At 44.0% G+C, this 18,924-nt stretch overlaps 1 protein-coding gene across 1 annotated transcript in view; it reads right to left on the reverse strand.

Annotated features, from left to right (window-relative positions):
- Window positions 1-300: 300 nt before the first annotated feature.
- The window catches only part of DLGAP5 (DLG associated protein 5), a 48,265-nt gene continuing 29,641 nt past the window's right edge, over window positions 301-18,924 (reverse strand). Inside the window, exons 12-19 of the mRNA XM_074998649.1 lie at window positions 17,851-18,011; window positions 16,382-16,474; window positions 13,212-13,422; window positions 9,286-9,520; window positions 8,346-8,403; window positions 1,554-1,803; window positions 1,075-1,124; window positions 301-655 (exon numbers count right to left, since the gene is read on the reverse strand). Of these exons, the coding sequence (XP_074854750.1) occupies window positions 533-655; window positions 1,075-1,124; window positions 1,554-1,803; window positions 8,346-8,403; window positions 9,286-9,520; window positions 13,212-13,422; window positions 16,382-16,474; window positions 17,851-18,011 (1,181 nt within the window). The 3' untranslated portion in view covers window positions 301-532. The remainder of the gene's footprint in view (window positions 656-1,074; window positions 1,125-1,553; window positions 1,804-8,345; window positions 8,404-9,285; window positions 9,521-13,211; window positions 13,423-16,381; window positions 16,475-17,850; window positions 18,012-18,924) is intronic.

The raw sequence follows: 18,924 nt of genomic DNA on the forward strand, positions 1-18,924 counted from the left end.
TGGAATTCCACGTCAGTGTAGGTAAAGACAAAGGGTCCAAATGGGCATACCCAGACCAGAAAGGGTACAAAAGGACAGCTGGCACCGTAACAAATGACTGCATATGTTATTAAACGCCCCATTTTTTATACATGGATTTAGGGATTGGTGGGGAGAAGGAAGGAAAATGAAGGAGAAAAGCAAGAACTGAATAAAATAAAGTTTATATCTTGAGGTGGATAGGACAAAACTGAAAGCTTAAACATGATAGATTGTTCCTAAATAGGGGTCACATTATGCAAGTCACTATGGATCCAGCAGACTATTATCACCCTCCACAGATATTACTGCACAGAGGTAATCCACTTGTAACTTCATCTGCTTCATAAAATGTTACAAAACATTTTTAATAAGTAGCTCTACTATTTAAATACCAGGTTAGATACATTTACTCAGTACGCAGTTGTTCTCAAGGGTAATATCCTGGCTCTTCAGATGTCCCTCTATGTATTCAGTTTGTGTAATTTACACATTCTGAATTCAAAGCCAGTCTTCATTTTTCCACAGATGGGGAAGACAAGGGAGAAAATACAATTAGATCATTGCCTATTTCAGCCGCAAACTTCTGTGCTTCGCTCCTGAGGGGAGTGAAGGGGAGACTGCTGTTCAAGTTTGGCTGTAGGGAAAATTAAAGTGCAAAGTGAGCATTCAAGGAACAGTTCACTGCACATAACAGAATTCATTGTTAATTCATATTACAGCAACATAATACTTCACTGATTAGCACATCGATTTAAGTGCCAGACTGGCAGGAATAAACCTTCACCCAGTTAGCTAACATGCCTCAACTTGACAGGAGGGAAAAGATCACTAAGGATTCTGACTAATTGGATTTTCTTGTTATTTAGCAGTTAGACCAAGTAAAGGATCAAGCAGTTTGATGGGAGGTAAGACAAAAATCTGGAGCTAGTTTATCCTGAATCCATCCAACCTCATCTTGAGCCACCGCAAAAAGCTACGTGTCAAACTGGTTTGAGTTTAATGGTGTTGCCATGTAAATGGATTGTTTTAGATAAGAATAAAATGTGAACTTACCACATTCAAAGGAGTTCCACCACTGGAGATAAAATCACTATGAAAAAGATCTGGAAAATAAGACCATATTTCAATGTTTTAAAACTTACACTGTAATGCTTGACACAGCGCTGGAAAAGCTACACATTTTCAGCACTTATTTCTGACATCAGTTGGCTTTCGTAGTGTCTATCAGCCTTTGCGTCAACTTTTTAACAAAAAGATTCCACATCCTATTGATGATTATACAATAAAACAACCCTTGTGATTAGTATGGTTGTTTGCCACTGTGTGTCCAATCTAATACAAGGATGTAAGTGCAAATATCAAATAGACACTGACACTGCACTCCATTTAGAGAGACTAATAGTCCTGGACCAATAAGTTTACATGTTAACAAGGTCCATTAATAAGTTTAAGATCATCAGATAAGGCCTTATTTTGACTAAAATTTTAACAGCAAAACACAAACCATGTGTAATAGCCAGAAAGAAACCCACCTGATTTATATTCCGGTGTGTTTGGTTTTTCAGGCTGACTGAAATCAGTTTCTGACGGGGCATTTTTTTCTGGGCTGTGCATGACAATGTCTTGCCCTGCAAGATTTGTAGCAGACAGTTCCATCTCTTCTGTAGCATCTGGCATTTGAATTTTAGCATCAGGATCTTCCAACATGTGAGAATCAACAGGTATGGAACTGCTCCTTTCATCTGGGCATAAGCACACCTCAAGGACGGTTGCATTTGTTTCCTGGAGAATGAAAAAGGAAACTATAAAGTAAGATTGCAAGAGAGGTTTATATCAGTACTTTTAACAGGTGACAAACCTGTTCTGTTTTGTGCTTGATTTTCAGTGAAAAATATATCACCTTTAGAGATGAAGAAGAAGAAAAAAAAAACAAAAAAACCACAAAATGAGATGAGCGCCAAGAAACATTCAGGCCAAGAGATCATGGAAAATGGCATGCCACCCACTCTGTTTTGCCAAGATAAAAGGCCGATGGATTGGAGTCGCTCTGTGGGTAATCTGGCTAGAGAATATTGACCATTTCCTCTATCTTGGAAGTCACCTCTCATCCCAGGCAGATACTGATGTGGAAAACCACAGTGCCAGTGCAGCCTTTGCTCATTTACGGCACAGGGTCTGCGAAGATCATGACATTGGAACAGACACCAAGCTTCTTGTTTATTAAGCTGTTACTCTCCCAACATTGTTGTATGGGTCTAAAACCTAGACAACCTTCAGACATCACTTGAAAGTCCTTGAGAGGCATCACCAATGCTGCCTCTGCAAGATCCTGAGGATAAAACAGGACAAATTCAGCAACAGTCGTGTTCTGCAAGAGCCAAAGACCATCAGTCAACAATTCCATGGATTGGTCATGTTGTCCAAATGCCAGACCATTGTCTTCCTAAACAGGTCCGGTTCTCTCAGCTGAAGGAAGGGTACTCTAACGTAGGAGGCCAGTGGAAGCATTATAGGTAGAGTGACCACACTGCCCTATGGGAAATATGGGACACTGGCATGTGGGGATGGGGGCAGGGCTGCTATCCCATGTCAGGGCTCCTCGGTGATGGGGCTGCTGCTCCAGCATGAGGCACCAGGCATGGGGGCTCTGCAGCCTCCAATGGGGAGGCACCAGGGATGAAGGGGAGTGGAAGTTGGGGATCCTGGCTGGGGTGTTCCAAAGCCTCCCAGCAGATGCGGCCATGGAATAAGCAAGAGTGGCCTCCCTGAAGTGGGGGAACAAGACAGCTGACCCGTGGAGGGGCTGCCTGGAAGCAGGAGCTGCCTCCCCTAAGTGTAGGGCACCAGGGAACAAGACAGCCACCCTGTTGTGGAGTTCACCGCCAGTGGGGGCTACCATGGAGTGTCAGGGAATGGGACAAGGCAGCTGCCCTACAGAGGAGCTCCCCTGCTGCAGAGCTTTGGGAAACAAAGCAGCTCCCAGTGGAGGAGCAACCTGGCAGGAGAGGCTGCCACCCCAAGACACAGGATACCAGGGAACAGGAAGCCCGCAAAATACAGAACAACTTGTCTATTTTCTTAAAAAAAGGGCTGTGAGACAGCTTGAATAAGGGACTGTCCTGGGAAAAACGGGACAGATGGTCACCTCACTCACAGGGCTTGCTGAAGGATGACTTAAAGAAGTGCAATATCGACAATGACACTTAGAAGACCTTCGCCCAGGATCTCCCAGAATGGAGAGAAGTCCTACACAATGGCCCTCTGCATTTTGAACTTGCCTGCCAACAAGCTTTGCGACCGGGTGCTGGCAAACAGGGTGCGTGCTAACAGGAGGGAGTTTGGAGAGGCTCTCCTGGAGGAGGAGAAGGAAGGAGCAAACTAAAGCACCTTGGGGTAAGTGGCTGCTTATATTTGGAGGTTTTGGGCTTGTGTGTTTGTTTGGAGTTTGGAGTTTGTTTGTTTGGAGTGCTGAGCTGAGTGTTTGTTTGTTTGTTTGTTTGAAAGGCCGTGTGCTCAGGCAGGCAGGCAGGCAGGCAGTTGGAAGCTGATTAGGTTTGAATTGAAACACCGTGTGCTGATTGGCTGAGCTGTAGGCAGAGGGAGGAGCTATCAGGGAGGCCGAGCACTTAAACCCTGCTAGTAAGCGACCAGGGAGCTTTGCGACCGGGTGCTGGCAAACAGGGTGCGTGCTAACAGGAGGGAGTTTGGAGAGGGGAGTTGAGAGGGGGAGCTTGGAGGGAGCCAGTGACTTCTGTTGCCCTTAAACTAAATCCTTTATAACAACCTCTATCTGAAACATTTAATTAACCCTCATATATAACTAGAGTAGGAAATGGAGGCAGAAGCCCAGCAGCAGAGTGGGGGCTATCCTGTTTATTGTGTCGAGTGCAGTATGTATGACTACCTACCCTGTGGGCGGGTGGCGTATGTGTGCGCTCGATGCAAGGAGCTCCTGGCCCTCAGAGACAGAGTGCGTGCTTTGGAGGCCAGGGTGGCTGAACTGGAGGAGCTAAGGAAGGCAGAGGTGTTTGTGGATGAGACTTTCCGGGACATAGTAGGGCTGTCCCACCTCCAATCTGACAGTCCTGAGGCTGTTACGGAGGATGAAAGGCTCAGGGAAGGAGAGCAGTCAAGGGGAGCAGAGGGAAACCATCCCGTAGTTGGGACCCTCCTTCCACAGGGTGATGTTGTATCCTCTCGTGCCGAGGATACTTCTCTGGGGGAGGGAGCACCAGCTGTTAGGAAGAAGCAGGTTTTAGTAGTGGGGGATTCGATCATTAGAAATATAGATAGTTGGGTTTGTGATGACCGGGAGAACCGTATGGTGACTTGCCTGCCTGGTGCGAAGGTTGCGGATCTCTCGAGGCATCTAGACAGACTTATGGGCAGTGCTGGGGAGGAGCCGGTCGTCGTGGTACATGTTGGTACCAATGACATAGGGAAGGGTAGAAGAGATGTTCTGGAGGCCAAATTTAGGTTACTAGGAAAGAGACTGAAATCCAGAACATCTTTGGTGGCATTCTCTGAAATGCTTCCAGTTCCACGCGCAGGGCCAGATAGACAGGCAGAACTTCAGAGTCTCAATGCGTGGATGAGACGATGGTGTAGGGAAGAGGGGTTTAGATTTATTAGGAACTGGGGACACTTTTGGGGTAGGGGGAGCCTATACAGGAATGATGGGCTCCACCTAAATAAAGGTGGATCCAGACTGCTGGCATTAAACATTAAAAAGGTCATAGAGCAGTTTTTAAACTAAGAGGTGGGGGAAAGCCGATTGGTGCGGGGGAGCACCTGGATCGGACGGAGACTTCTCTTACACGAGGCTCCATAGACAGGGATTCCCTAGAAGTTAGTCAGATAGGGAACGTGGGAAATAATATATGGGCAAGATCAGATGTGAAACAATCGTGCATAAAAAAATCCACCACGTCTGTGAAAGGCGGACATATAAATAGTGGTAGTTTTCTAACATGCTTTTACACTAATGCTAGGAGTCTGTCTAATAAGATGGGTGAACTGGAGTACCTCATATCAAAGGAGGAAGTTGACATAATAGGCATCTCAGAAACATGGTGGAATGAGGACAATCAGTGGGACACTATCATACCGGGATATAAATTATATCGGAAAGACAGAACAGGTCGTGCGGGTGGCGGAGTGGTACTATATGTGAAGGATAATATAGAATCAAATGAAGTAAAAATCCTAAAGGAATCAAAATGTTCCATAGAATCATTATGGATAACAATTCATTCCTCTAATATGAATATGGCATTAGGAATATATTACCGACCACCTAACCAGGACAGTGATAGTGATGCTGAAATGATGAGGGAGATTAGAGAGGCTATCAAAATAAAAAACACAGTAATAATAGGAGATTTCAATTATCCCCATATTGATTGGGTGCATGTCACCTCAGGACGGGATTCAGAGATTAAATTTCTTGATGCCTTAAATGACTGCTTCTTGGAGCAGCTAGTACAGGAACCCACAAGGGGAGAGTCGATTCTCGATCTAGTCTTGACTGGAACGCAGGATCTGGTCCAAGAGGTAACTGTTACTGGACCGCTTGGAAATAGTGACCACAATATAATAACTTTTAATATTCCTGTGTTGGGAAGAACACCGCAGCGGTCAAACACTCTGGCATTTAATTTCAAAAAGGGGAATTACACTAAAATGAGGAAGCTAGTTAAACAGAAACTAAAAGGTAGAGTAATTAAACTAAAATCCCTGGAAGCTGCATGGAAACTGTTTAAAGACACCATACTAGAGGCCCAACTTAAATGTATACCCCAAATAAAAAAACACAGTAAGAGACCTAACAAAGAACCACCATGGCTAAACAGCCATGTTAAAAAGGCAGTGAGAGAGAAAAGGGCAGCTTTTAAAAAGTGGAAGTCAAATCCTAGTGAGGAAAATAGAAAGGAACATAAACACTCCCAAATTAACTGTCATAATGTAGTAAGAAAAGCCAAAAAAGAGTTTGAGGAACAGCTAGCCAAAAATTCAAAAAACAATAGTAAAATGTTTTTTAAATACATTAGAAGCAGGAAGCCTGCTAAAAAAGCAGTGGGGCCCTTGGATGATAAAGATATAAAAGGAGCGATCAAGGAAGACAGTGCCATTGCGGAGCGATTAAATGATTTCTTTGCTTCAGTCTTCACGGCTGAAGATGTTACAGAGGTTCCTAAATCTGAGCCAGCCTTTTTAGGCGACAAATCTGAGGAACTCACTCAGATTGAAGTGACATTAGAGGAGGTTTTGGAATTAATTGATAAGCTGAATAGTAACAAGTCTCCAGGACCAGATGGCATTCACCCAAGGGTTCTGAAAGAACTCAAATGTGAAATTGCGGAGTTATTAACAGTGGTTTGTAACCTATCCTTTAAATCCACTTTGGTACCAAATGACTGGAAGACGGCCAATATAACACCAATATTTAAAAAAGGCTCTAGAGGAGATCCTGGCAATTATAGACCGATAAGTTTAACATCAGTACCAGGTAAATTAGTAGAAACACTAGTAAAGAGTAAAATTGCAAGGCACATAGAAGAGCACGAATTGTTGGGCAAAAGTCAGCATGGTTTCTGCAGAGGGAAGTCGTGTCTGTCTAATCTATTAGAATTCTTTGAAGGGGTTAATAAACATGCGGACAAGGGGCACCCAGTGGACATAATATACCTAGATTTCCAGAAAGCCTTTGACACGGTCCCACACCAAAGGCTTTTATGTAAATTAGGTGGTCATGGGATAGGAGGAAAGGTCCTTTCATGGATCGGGAATTGGTTAAAAGACAGAAAACAAAGGGTTGGAATAAATGGTAAATTTTCACAATGGAGGGGGGTAACTAGTGGTGTTCCCCAGGGCTCAGTCCTGGGACCGATCCTGTTCAACTTGTTCATCAATGATCTAGAAAATGAGGTAAGCAGTGAGGTGGCAAAGTTTGCAGATGACACCAAGTTGTTCAGGACAGTCAAAAGCAAAAGGGATTGTGAAGAACTACAAAAAGATCTCGGCAAACTGAGTGATTGGGCAGCAAAATGGCAAATGAAATTTAATGTGGGTAAGTGTAAGGTAATGCATGTTGGAAAAAATAACCCAAATTACACGTACTACATGATGGGGTCAAATTTAGCTACGACAGATCAGGAAAGGGATCTTGGAGTTATAGTGGATAGTTCTCTGAAGACATCCACGCAGTGTGCAGCGGCAGTTAGTAAGGCAAATAGGATGTTAGGAATTATTAAAAAAGGGATCGATAATAAGACAAAAGATATCATACTTCCCCTATATAAAACTATGGTACGCCCACATCTCGAGTACTGCGTGCAGATGTGGTCTCCTCACCTCAAAAAAGATATATTGGCATTAGAAAAGGTTCAGAAAAGGGCGACTAAGATGATTAGGGGCTTGGAAAGGGTCCCATATGGGGAGAGGCTAGAGAGACTGGGACTTTTCAGTTTGGAAAAAAGGCGATTGAGGGGCGATATGATAGAGGTATATAAAATCATGAATGGTGTGGAGAAAGTGAATATAGAAAAATTATTTACCTTTTCCCATAATACAAGAACTAGGGGACACCAAATGAAATTGATGGGTAGTAGGTTCAAAACTAATAAAAGGAAATTTTTCTTCACACAGCGCACAGTCAACCTGTGGAACTCCTTGCCCGAGGAGGCTGTGAAGGCCAGGACTCTATTAGGGTTTAAAAAAGAGCTTGATAAATTTTTGCAGGTCAGGTCCATAAATGGCTATTAGCCAGGGATAAAGTATGGTGCCCTAGCCTTCATAACAAGGGCAGGAGATGGATGGCAGGAGATAAATCACTTGTCTTCTGTTCTCCTTCTCTGGGGCACCTGGCATTGGCCACCGTCGGCAGATGGGATGCTGGGCTTGATGGACCTTTGGTCTGACCCAGTATGGCCATTCTTATGTTCTTATGTAAGCTGAGGAGGACAAGAGGTGCAGAGGCAGGAAAGACTGGCTGTCAGTCATGGCCAACAGCCTCCTGCCATACCTGGAAACACCTGTCCTCACTGTGATCGAACTTCTGGTTCAAGGATGGGCCTTATCAGCCACCTGAGGCTCCACAACTGGCATGGAAGATGATAATACTCAATAAGAAGTGATTGCCATCATCACCACCACTCAATACTACTGATCCTGTATTTCAGACTCAGAACTTTCAGACTCTCTGAAGGAACTGGAAGGTACATTCTCCTTACTTAGATTCCACGATATTTATGCTAAGTTTCTTACTGACAATAGATCTTTAAGGTATATACAGACACACACTTATCAAAGACGACATAACTTACGTTAGCTCTCTCTGCTTCTACATCTGTCACAGAGGATTGCTTTGCAAGTGGGGAGCCACTGAAAAAGAAAACGAAACGTTCAGTCTTTCCTAACCATACTCAGCTTTTGGCATAGCCAACCTTGACCCCTTTACTTAACTTGTTCTGCAGTTATGGTGAGGTCCTTGTCACTGCTCAACTATGGCACATTTTTGGGACAAAATGTGTACTTATGCACAGAAGTTTGAGACGCAAAGCCTTAAGATTTGCTTTACATCAGTGAAAGGAGGAAAGCAAGGGTTTGGCATCTTTAACCAAGCAGAATTAATGGTAAGATTACTAAACATTAATACTGACAACTGTATGTGCTGAGAGGAATCTAAGTTCTCCCATTAAGAATTATAGTAAACCCTCGATTTAACAGACCAGTGAGTGGGAGGAGTGTTTGTTAAATCTGAAAGTCTGTTAAATATGAGGGTTTACTACCCACCCAACCCTGCCAGGCTGCCACAGTGTCCACCCCTGCAAAAAGAATGCTAGTAACTCAGAGCTGCCACCACGTGGGGCTTGGAGCCCACTGCTGCACGGGGCCTGGAGTCTGACGGAGTCACTGTACGTGCCTGCCACCAAAGGTGTGGTGCGTACACGAGTGCCGTCTGCCCACAATGCACTGCACCCCTGGTGGGAGGAACACAAGGCGGCTCCAGGCCACAGCAGAGGGTTCAGCAGCAGCAGCTCCAGCCACTTGGGTAAGTCGTTTTATTTTTGTAGCGGGGCTGGGGGACGGGACTTAAGATTTTATGGGCACCAACTAAGTGGGCTTTGGGAACAACAGGGGGCTGGGCAGACATCCGTTGTTATCGAAGTCTGGTAAATTGAGGTCTGTAAAATTTAAGATTTACTCGAATTAGTAACTTCTGCGGCAACTTAAGTTAAAATGAAGTTGTATTCCAGTGTCTACCTTTGTCCAAGTGTGCTGCTGAACTGTGTTTTTGTAGCAGGAGTCTGGAGCCCATTAGGATTTGGCGGAATAGGAAAGTCACCATTTGCTGGTGTAGTCTGTTTCACAACAGTGTCCTCAGAGCTGCAAAGAACAGCAAGACCGCTTTGGAGCAAAGTTCTACTGGCTGATCTTGGAGTAGTCAGTTGTTTAGAAAACTGCCGGGAAGATTTATCAGGCGTTTTGGAAGGCAAAGCTGAAAAAAGTGTTTAATGTTTCATTAGATGGGAAATGTTTCTAGAAGATGAGATAAATTCAGTGACCAAGATTCTGATTAGAAATGCTTTCTAATCCACTATTTCTTCTAGTTGTTTAAGTGATTTATTCAGATGGCAAATTAAGAATAATTTCTTGTGAATTCAAAAACGTAGAATGTGGACAAAAGTAACAAACACAAATAGGTCACTATGGTAGTTTAAATCCAAACAATTACAAAATATGATAAAAATCATTAAAGTATTCTAGTAAACATCCTGAATTTCAACAATTCCCTTGTACTTCAGAGCTGTGCTAGTAAAAGAGAGCCAGAATCTGAAACTGGATAGGAATAAAAACATACGTGTCAGTTTTACAGCATATACCAACTATAATATAAACAGTGCAAATTATATAAGTATATTGTATTAACTAACTTCAACTTTTATCTGGTTTTACTAACAATGGAGATTGTGAAAACTTAACTTTAAAAGGACACATGTTCATAGTCTTAACTACTTCATCTGACAGAAGCAAGCCCACCTCCCTCCACGATCAGAACACACCAACTTAAAGCAGCATCAGACCCCTGACACGAAAAACAGATGCAGACCTAAATGTATCACTTCCTTCCATGGCACAAGTTGACTTGGGCTTGCAGAGCTTAGACTGGTTAGCTGCAATGTAGACATGTGGGCTAGAACTGGAGACCAGGCTCTAGGGCCCTGCAAGAGAGGAGGGTCAAGAGCTCAGGCTGCAGCCTGAGGCAGAACATCTACTTCAAAACTGAACAGCCCCACATCCAGAGCTCTGTAAGCCTGTCAGCTAGCACAGGCCAGTCGTAAGTGCGGTGTAGACAAACCCTAAATGCTCCAATAACTGTGTGGGTGAAATGAAACTCACCATGCTCTCATATGAATTCGCACAGAAGAATAAGACAAAACCATTATCACCCCTGGGCAAACACTTTTCCTAAAGTGATTGCGATATCTGATCTCTCACTCCTCGTCCTGAAACGAACCCGGCACACCATTAAAAGACAAACCTAAGAGATTGCATTCATAACTGTGCTAGAAACTAAAAAGATCACGGACTGAATGGAGACACTGGATTTCTGGGTTATCACAGCAATGTGTAATCCAGTTAACCCCTGCACCAGCCTTCTTTACCTCCTCCTTCCCCACCCCCATCACTGGAGAAGTGTTAGAGAGCCACTTCATCTTGAATCATCCTTGAAATGTGTGAACTAGTTATGCTAACCAACCTGTTCCATCTTAAATTTCACTGTGATGCTCAGAGTAGGTTATCCAGAGCTGAAGAAGAGCTCTGTGTTTTGTCTCTCTCACCAACAGAATCAGGTCCAGTAAAAGATATTTTGCCACCCACACTTGCATTTGACAGATTCAGACTTGCTAGTAGACACCATCTTTGGCATTTAAAGCTAATGTTGCTGAATCCTTTTAATTCAAAGACCAAGCTACTAGTCGCATATGAATGAAAACAATTTTCCTAGCTTTGAGAAGAATCCACACAAAGGAAGAACAGGAACTGAGAACACACTTAGAATCAGACTGAAACTAGGAAGATGGTAGAAACTGAATACCTGTCTTAACAGTCAACAGCTCAGAGCCAGCCATGCTGGGAATAAGGGTTACTGGAGGGAGAAAAAATTTGAATTGGATTCCAGAAGAACAAACAGGTTGTGTGAGCTCCATGCTGTTTAAACTGTGTATCTAGCACAGCAACCACAGAGATCTCTAAAAAGATTTAGAGCAGTGGTCACCAGTCAGTTCACCATGAGCACCTGGTCGATTCTAGGGAGTCTCAGCTCACTGCACCTGCCTGCAATCACTGTCCCATATAATTCCCATTGGCTAGGAACTGTGGCCAATGGGAGCAGTGCCAGTAGAAACAGCAGCGCATGAAGCCACGTGCTCCTGCCCCTGGGGTCACAGTGGCACACGGGTCCCCTTCCAGGAGCAGTGTTGGGCCAGGACAGGCTGGGAGTCACCCTCGCCTTGCAGTGCTACTGACCGGGGCTGCTTGTGGTACAGATTCATAGAATACTAGAATTGGTAGGGACCTCAAGAGGTCATCAGGTCCAGTCCCCTGTACTCATGGGAAGACCAGGCACCATCTAGATCACAAATGAGAGATGTTGACCTAACCTCACCTTAAATATCTCCAGAAACAGAGATTCCACAACCTCCATAGGCAATTTATTCCAGTATTTACCTACACTGATAGTCAACTAAGTGCCACCCAGAGGAGCCTGTAAGTGAATTCACAGCCCCCTCCTGTAATCAGCACCCCAAGTCCCTGCCTGATCCTTCTCCTACAAGCCAGCATCCCATACTCTCTCCTACACCACAGCTCCATGCTCCAACCCTGCTCCCCATTCCTAGAGCCTGTACTCCAGTTCCCCTCCCAAAGCCAGCACTCCATACCCACTTCTGCACCCCAAGTTCTAGCCTCCTTCATTCCCTCCTGTACCCTGCCCTAGCTCTGACCCCCTTCCAAGGCCAGCACCTAACATTCCCTCCTGCACCCCTTCTCCAGCTCTGACCCCCTCCCAGAGCAAACATCCATATCTTCTGCACCCCGCAACCCTCTTCCAAACCCCAAACCCTTGCTCCAGCACAGCACAAGTGAGCAAGGATGGGAGAGAGCAAGCAACAGAGAGTAGGGGGAAGGAGTAAGCAAGGTGAAGCTTCAGGGAAGGGGCAGGGTTGATCTTGGGTTGTCCTTAAATTCAGAAAGCGATCTTGGGCACAAAAAGATTGGGAACCACTGATCTAGAGGCTGTTTAAATCGTGGGTAGAGCAAGAACACAACATAAAGCTTTGTAGCTAACCAGGTGCTGAAAGCTGTTACATTACTGTCTGACTTATCTCAGCAAGTATCTCAATTTAGGGACTTCATCCAAGGCATTCTTATCCATATGCAGAACATGTAGCTGCATAGGCATTACTGAAAATCAGGGGCAGTAATGGCTCTTAATGTCCACCCTTCACCTCTTCCTATCCCTGTGCTGTGGCTCTGCTTCCTCTGGAGAGGATCTAGTTAACTTAAAAGCATAAAAACCTGGCAGAGCTATTAGCAGAACCTGTGAAAGAGCCACTCAAATGGAAGGAAACTACTTAACAAGCATTTGCCAACCCCAGATATATACTAGAACAACAAGAGGTCCTGTGGCACCTTATAGACTAACAGATATTTTGGAGCATAAGTTGTATCTGATGAAGCAGGTCTTTGCCCACGAAAGCTTATGGTCCAAAATATCTGTTATTCAATAAGGTGTCACAGGACCTCCTGTTCTCGAAGATACAGACTAACCAGATATATACTGACAGTTTCTGAATTTACTGTGTTTGTCTGCTTTAAAACTATTTCATTCATGTATTGATGAAGATTATAAAAAGAAAAAAAAAAATCACATCTCTAAAAATGTGCTGCCCTGTCCCCCGGCCATTGGGCACAGGGGCACAAGTTTAATGGTACTGTGTAGGACCCCCTAATCCTAAGGATGGCCCTGGACTTCATCCAGGCAAAACAAACTTTGCATGAAGTGAAATGCTATTCCACCCAATACTGAAGTCAGACAAAAGCACCAAATATAAATCAACAAAGTTCCAACAGGAGCACAGACAGAAGAATGCATCAGCAGTTCCTGGTCACAGGACTTTACTGACCTGAAAAGGATTTCAGAGGACTTTCAATTCTGAAGAATCCTGCATCAAACACCACCTTTTCTTCTTTTGACATCTCTTGGGCTGCAGGGTCAGCTTCCTGCTTCATTTTCTCCTTCATAGCTGCTTTTATGGCAGCAATACGGTTTCGGGCAGCAGTTCTTCCAGCAGCTCCCTGCTTTGGCTTAGATATCCCAGTTGTTGTAGCTTTCTTCTAAAAGTTATAAAAGAGAATCTACAGCTTAAAATGTAGAGACAATAGCAGTTATGCAAAAAAATCTTTGGAGCTGCTGGCCACTGTAAATAGTGCTCATATAAAGGTGCCTACTCTTAGGGTCTCCAACCTTTCAAGGGTGTCCAGCAGTCTCTAGAAATTAAAGATTTATCTTTAAATGTTTTGTTATGTGATGAAGTCTCCAGGAATTTGTCCAAAATGGGCAACCCTAGTAGCGATAGGGAATCTAATCGTTGGAGATACCATCCCTGTTCATACCCATAATGTTTTGCACTATCATTCAACCATTTCAGCATTTTGGGACATAAAAGCACAGTAATTACTTTTCAAATAGTGTTTAAGCAAAAGCCTTGAGTTCAAAACTTTTTCTACCACCCTACTGATGGCAATTAGAGTTTCTTTTGCTCACGTCCTTGGAAGCAGTGGGATGCAGAGATGTCTAATGGCTAGGAGATAGAGAAGCAGGCCTTGATAGACTACAGCAAAAGGGATGTTACCAGTTTACCTGTAAAGTTTCTCTTTGGCCAGGTCTACACTAGGAAAATAAGTCTATTTCAGATAAGCAATTCTAGCTGTAGCAATTGCATACCTAGAATTGACTTATCTGAAATCAACTGACCTGGATGTCCTCACTGAGGAAGATTGATGGAAGAGTTTCTCCCATCAACCTCCCTTACTCCTTGTGATAGCCAGCCCCTGATACGGCGATTTTGCACATCCCTACAGGAGGCATGAAACGGAACCCTGGAGGTACACCCTGAGCAGCTTGATCATCTGGGCAATGTAGACTTGCCTTCACGACTTCAAGGTCCAACTTTCTTTTTTAAATTGAAGCTTATACTTTGTTGCATAATTCTGCAGCAAAGAATGGATTCTACAGCCAAATTGTAGAACACACACCCCTTGTTAGTCCAAAAAGTCACTAGAAGCAATTATCTACCTTACACTTGGCAAACTATATTAAACATTGGTGTTTTTTACTTCCTTTACACTTAAGCATTTACAGCACAGATTTACCAAAGGCACCCATAACTTCTTACTTTTACCATTGGCATGACTGCAACAACATGCCCAGAAAGAGCCAAATGAGTTAATACTGCACAGAGTCCTTCCTTAGGGCAGGGGTGCAAAAAGTGGGGGGTGGCATGAAATTTCACAAGGAGGGCACAGCACAATCAGCAGCTGGGTCTCAGGCTCAGGCATCTCATTAAAAGTGTTGAAATATGTTACTGTTTTTATGTATGTGTATTCATATTTATATACCAATTCATACAATTTTTACATTCTACATACTTTTTAAAATTTTTTTAAAATATGATCATAACCAAAGTTTCCATCAGCTTGTATTACATGAGACAGGTGTGTGTGGGGAGCAGCCAAGTGCAGGGACAAAAAGTGGGACCCGAAGTAAAAAGTTTACTCACCCTTGCTTTAGACTACAACACTTGGGCTGTGTCTACACTACATCTCTACGTCAAAGGGAGGATGGTAAGTAGGGTGTTGGGAGTTTATTAGTGAAGTGCTGTGCTGCATATGCAGCACTTCATTAAGCAAATTCCTCCCATGGCAACGCCGAAGTTTTAAACTTCAAAGTGCCAGCTCGCATTTAGCCGCGGCTCACCCGCTGGTACTTCGAAGTCCCTTTACTCCTCAAAATTTTGAGGAGTAAAGGGACTTTGAAGTTGCTCAGGCACTTCGAAGACCCGGTGGGTGAGCCGTGGCTAAACACAAGCCGGCACTTCGAAGTTTAAAACTTCGGCGTTGCTGCTGGGGGGTGAGGGGGAGGAATTTGCTTAATGGAGCGCTGCATATGCAGTACAGCACTTCATTAATAAACTCCCAACACCCTACTTACCATCCTCCCTCCTAAGTAGGGAGGTAGTGTAGACAAGCCCTTGGAGTTTGTGACTCTAGCAGTCTTTCCTCTGGGGGTCTGCGGCACCCCCTTCTGGCAGGAGCAAACAGTAGGCCTGGGCTGCAGCCCTCTGGGCACAGACAGAGTAGTCAATAGTTTATGGCCCTCAGTCTCCTGGCTGGGGCACGCAACCACCCAGCAGTCTGAGCTCAGGTGACGGCCTCCTGGTCTAGGGCGACTGGCAGCCAGCCAAAAATATGGCGGGGTGGTGTGCGGGTCCCAGGCTCACTTTATTCCACTGGGTTCCAGCCCAAGGCTCTAGCAGCAGCAGGCAGCCCTGTCAGAGTCAGTAGGGAAATCAGATTGTTGCCTTGTGCCCCGGCACACAAACAGACCAATACCTGATATGTCTGAACTACTTCCAACCAGACTTCGCTGGTTTTACTCTGTCACCACCGGGCTCCATCCCACAGACTTCCTCCAGTGTCTCCCTAGGGACTTTAGCCTTAGGCCGGTGGGGTGCCATTCTGCTCTGTGGCCAGTCGTGGGTCTTGCTGAGGGCATGGCTCTTGGGAAGACAACCACCTCTTTCCCCAGTCCACCTGCAACTAAGGAGTAGGGGAGGACCATCGTATACTTCCTACCCCATTCCTGCACTTTCTGCAAAGGGGCAGGCAGATTTGGCTAAACTCACTAGGGCAAGTGTGATGGTCCCTACCTGTTAAGTCCAGAGCTGCACTCCAGGTTCTCTTCTTATCATCAGTTATAGCACACCTAGTGAAAACACTATGCTGATGGGAGAGAGCTATTTTATTGGCATAATAAAGCTACCTGCATGAGAGGTGAACTAGAAATAGCTAAACTACTAGCTGAAAGAGCAGGAAAGTGGGGTGAGTTGGCAGGGGAAGGATGGAGATTGTTTTTGGAAAGAAGTTCTGTAGTGTTACTGAGAGGAAAAACCGAATGAGCAGTATATTTCAGGGGGCATAGTAACCTTACGCTACAAAAATGCTATCAGTTTCGAACCATTCAAAACTATTACATGTTACTGTCTTAGAGCAGCTGTTTAGGAGTCACACATACCTTGATGGCTCTTTTACTTGGGATGTTAACTGGCTGCCATCCATTCTCTTGAAGTTTACTCAAGTTATCAAATTTTTTATTCACATCTTCTACCTGTTGAAGATGCAAAAGGCTGCAGAATTAGGTTATGCTATAGGTACATGGAATTTATAACTGGATAACTTATTTCAACCAAATGTCATTTAAGCATAAAACAGGTGGTCTTGCTATACATGTACATGAACGTAAAGCGGGGGTTGGGGGGGGCAGTGCAATATGGAGTAGATGAAACTACCAAAAGATTCTAGTAGGAGAAATGAATTGCTGTTTTCCAGTTAACACAGTTGATGTGACAAACACTAATATCCATATACACTAGATTCAAACGTGCTTGGACTTATTCAAAATGGGACAGGTTACACTGTATGAGCCAGTGGAAAAAAACCATAAAATCATCTTCAGGAAATCCAGCACTAAGAATTAAAGTAGTCTGTTTACAGTCTCCTCTTCACATGCTGAATTACAGCAGAATACCCCTCTGCCTCCTTTTCTAGATTCCTTGGCCTTGGCTGTTCAGTTCCTGCTCTTGAAATCCTGACCCTGTGGACACAAATGGGCACTACAGCAGTACCATTTCCCTATCTTGTCTTTGAATGCAATACGGAGTCTGCTGTCTCACAATGGTCTCTGGTTATGACACTTGACCTGGCTGTCCCGAGTGGACTGGTTCTCTGAGGTAAAATTCCTCTATCAGTTCTCCTCTCATCTCTCACTCAAAGCATGAGCAAGTCACTAGCAGTGAGGGATAACTGAACAGAGCCGGGGATTCCTTTAAGCCAAGTTTGTCTCCACAGCACTCTCATGCTTCCTCCAAGGTAAAGGTTTTCTGCTGCCTCTCCAGCAACCAAATCAATAGGGGCACATACCATTTCATTCAGCATATGTCAAGTTGCTGAGATTGGCCAACAAAGGTTTCTTCCCAAGTGCCTGAGACTTCTCAGGAGGCAGACCCATTCACTCCCTGAGAAAATCCAAGGACAAACTCCAATTCCTTTGGGTAAGCATTTCAAGTTAAATACAATTTATTAGTCACAAATTTGATGGGACGAAAAAGGACACAAGAAGCACTAATCAATTCCAACTTAGGAAAGCCTCATTTTTTCCCCAGGCTCAAATGCATTTCACTACTGCTTTCTGAAATACGTACACAGGGTCTGTAGGTGCTTTCTTCATGGTTCTTAAAACAAGGCAAGCTGTATGGCTTCTGAAGTACTCCCACAATGGGAACATATGCAGCTGTTTTACACTGTACGGCTACTATTAGATTACTAAACCAGCACCTATAGTGTATATACACAAATACAATACATTAGAGTGTGGAGAAAAAAAAACTACAAATGCAGCCTCCATGAAATGAACATAGTGGACTGGAAGAAGTTGCAAGTGAATTCCATAGAGATTGTGGGGTTTGTTATAGCTTAAGTACATACCTGAAAACTAATCATATCCCAAAATCCATCCAGATCTGTGCATGTTGTCTCTTTCTCACCCTGTTTAAATTCGCAGTTATCCACCAGACCTTCAAACTGTTTAAACCTCTCTGCTATGAGCAGTCTTGTTTGACCAACTGTTGTCCGAATGAGATCTTTTGCTGATAATGGTTAAAAATACACATTAAAGATCATTTTATTCTATACTTATTGCAATTTAACCTATTTATGATAGTCTAGAAGTGTCAGAATTTGCTTTCTATATAACCTGACTTTAGACTCATTTTCAGAGCAACATTTCAGAACAGCTCATGGAGTAGGTAGCCCATACCACACGCAACTTTTCTAATGAATGCTAGATGCTTATAGATGTAGCACAGCCTCCAAAGATATTTAAAGTGGAGGTCTGACTATGTCTTTCAATGCAAGTTCTCCAAACTCATATTGCCTAACCGCACACTTCAAGATTTCAGCTGAGCACCAATGGGACAGGAAGGCATTTCCTCCTCCCTGCCCCACCCCCCCAGTATTCCAAGTTTTTTTTTTTATTTATATTCTCTCTCTGAAGGATCAGGAGATGGCCATGCATGTAGATGGGACACTGGGGTGGGCCAGAGCTCTGAGGTGTGGCACTAAGCATTCTCTTTCAGGTGCTTGGTCTGCCGGTTCTACGCTCAGGTTATGACCAACTGCTGTAGGTGGGATTGGGAAGGAATTTCACCCATATCAGATTCACAGTGAACCTGGGGTTTTTTCCATCTTCCTCTGCAGCATGTGGCTGCTGGTCATTTGCCAGGATTATCTGGGTGTCCCACTTAGAGATTTCCTTAGTCATTGTGGGGGCCTTAGGAACTCATGCACTTCAGTCCCTGCTATTCTCTGCTAGCAGCTCATAGTACTCTGGCCTCCTGAGGGTTGTAATGCTTTGTTTGCAACATTCTGTTTGTTGTTTAAATATGTGAGGGCTGGGTGGAGTTGATTATTCAGTGATTCCTTCTGGCCTGAAACTGATACTCTGTGAACTTTAATGCTAACATTTAAAAATATTCTGGATAAACTCTAAATTTTGCCTAA

Source organism: Carettochelys insculpta, chromosome 6 (assembly GCF_033958435.1).
Source record: "Carettochelys insculpta isolate YL-2023 chromosome 6, ASM3395843v1, whole genome shotgun sequence".
NCBI lineage: Eukaryota > Metazoa > Chordata > Testudines > Carettochelyidae > Carettochelys > Carettochelys insculpta.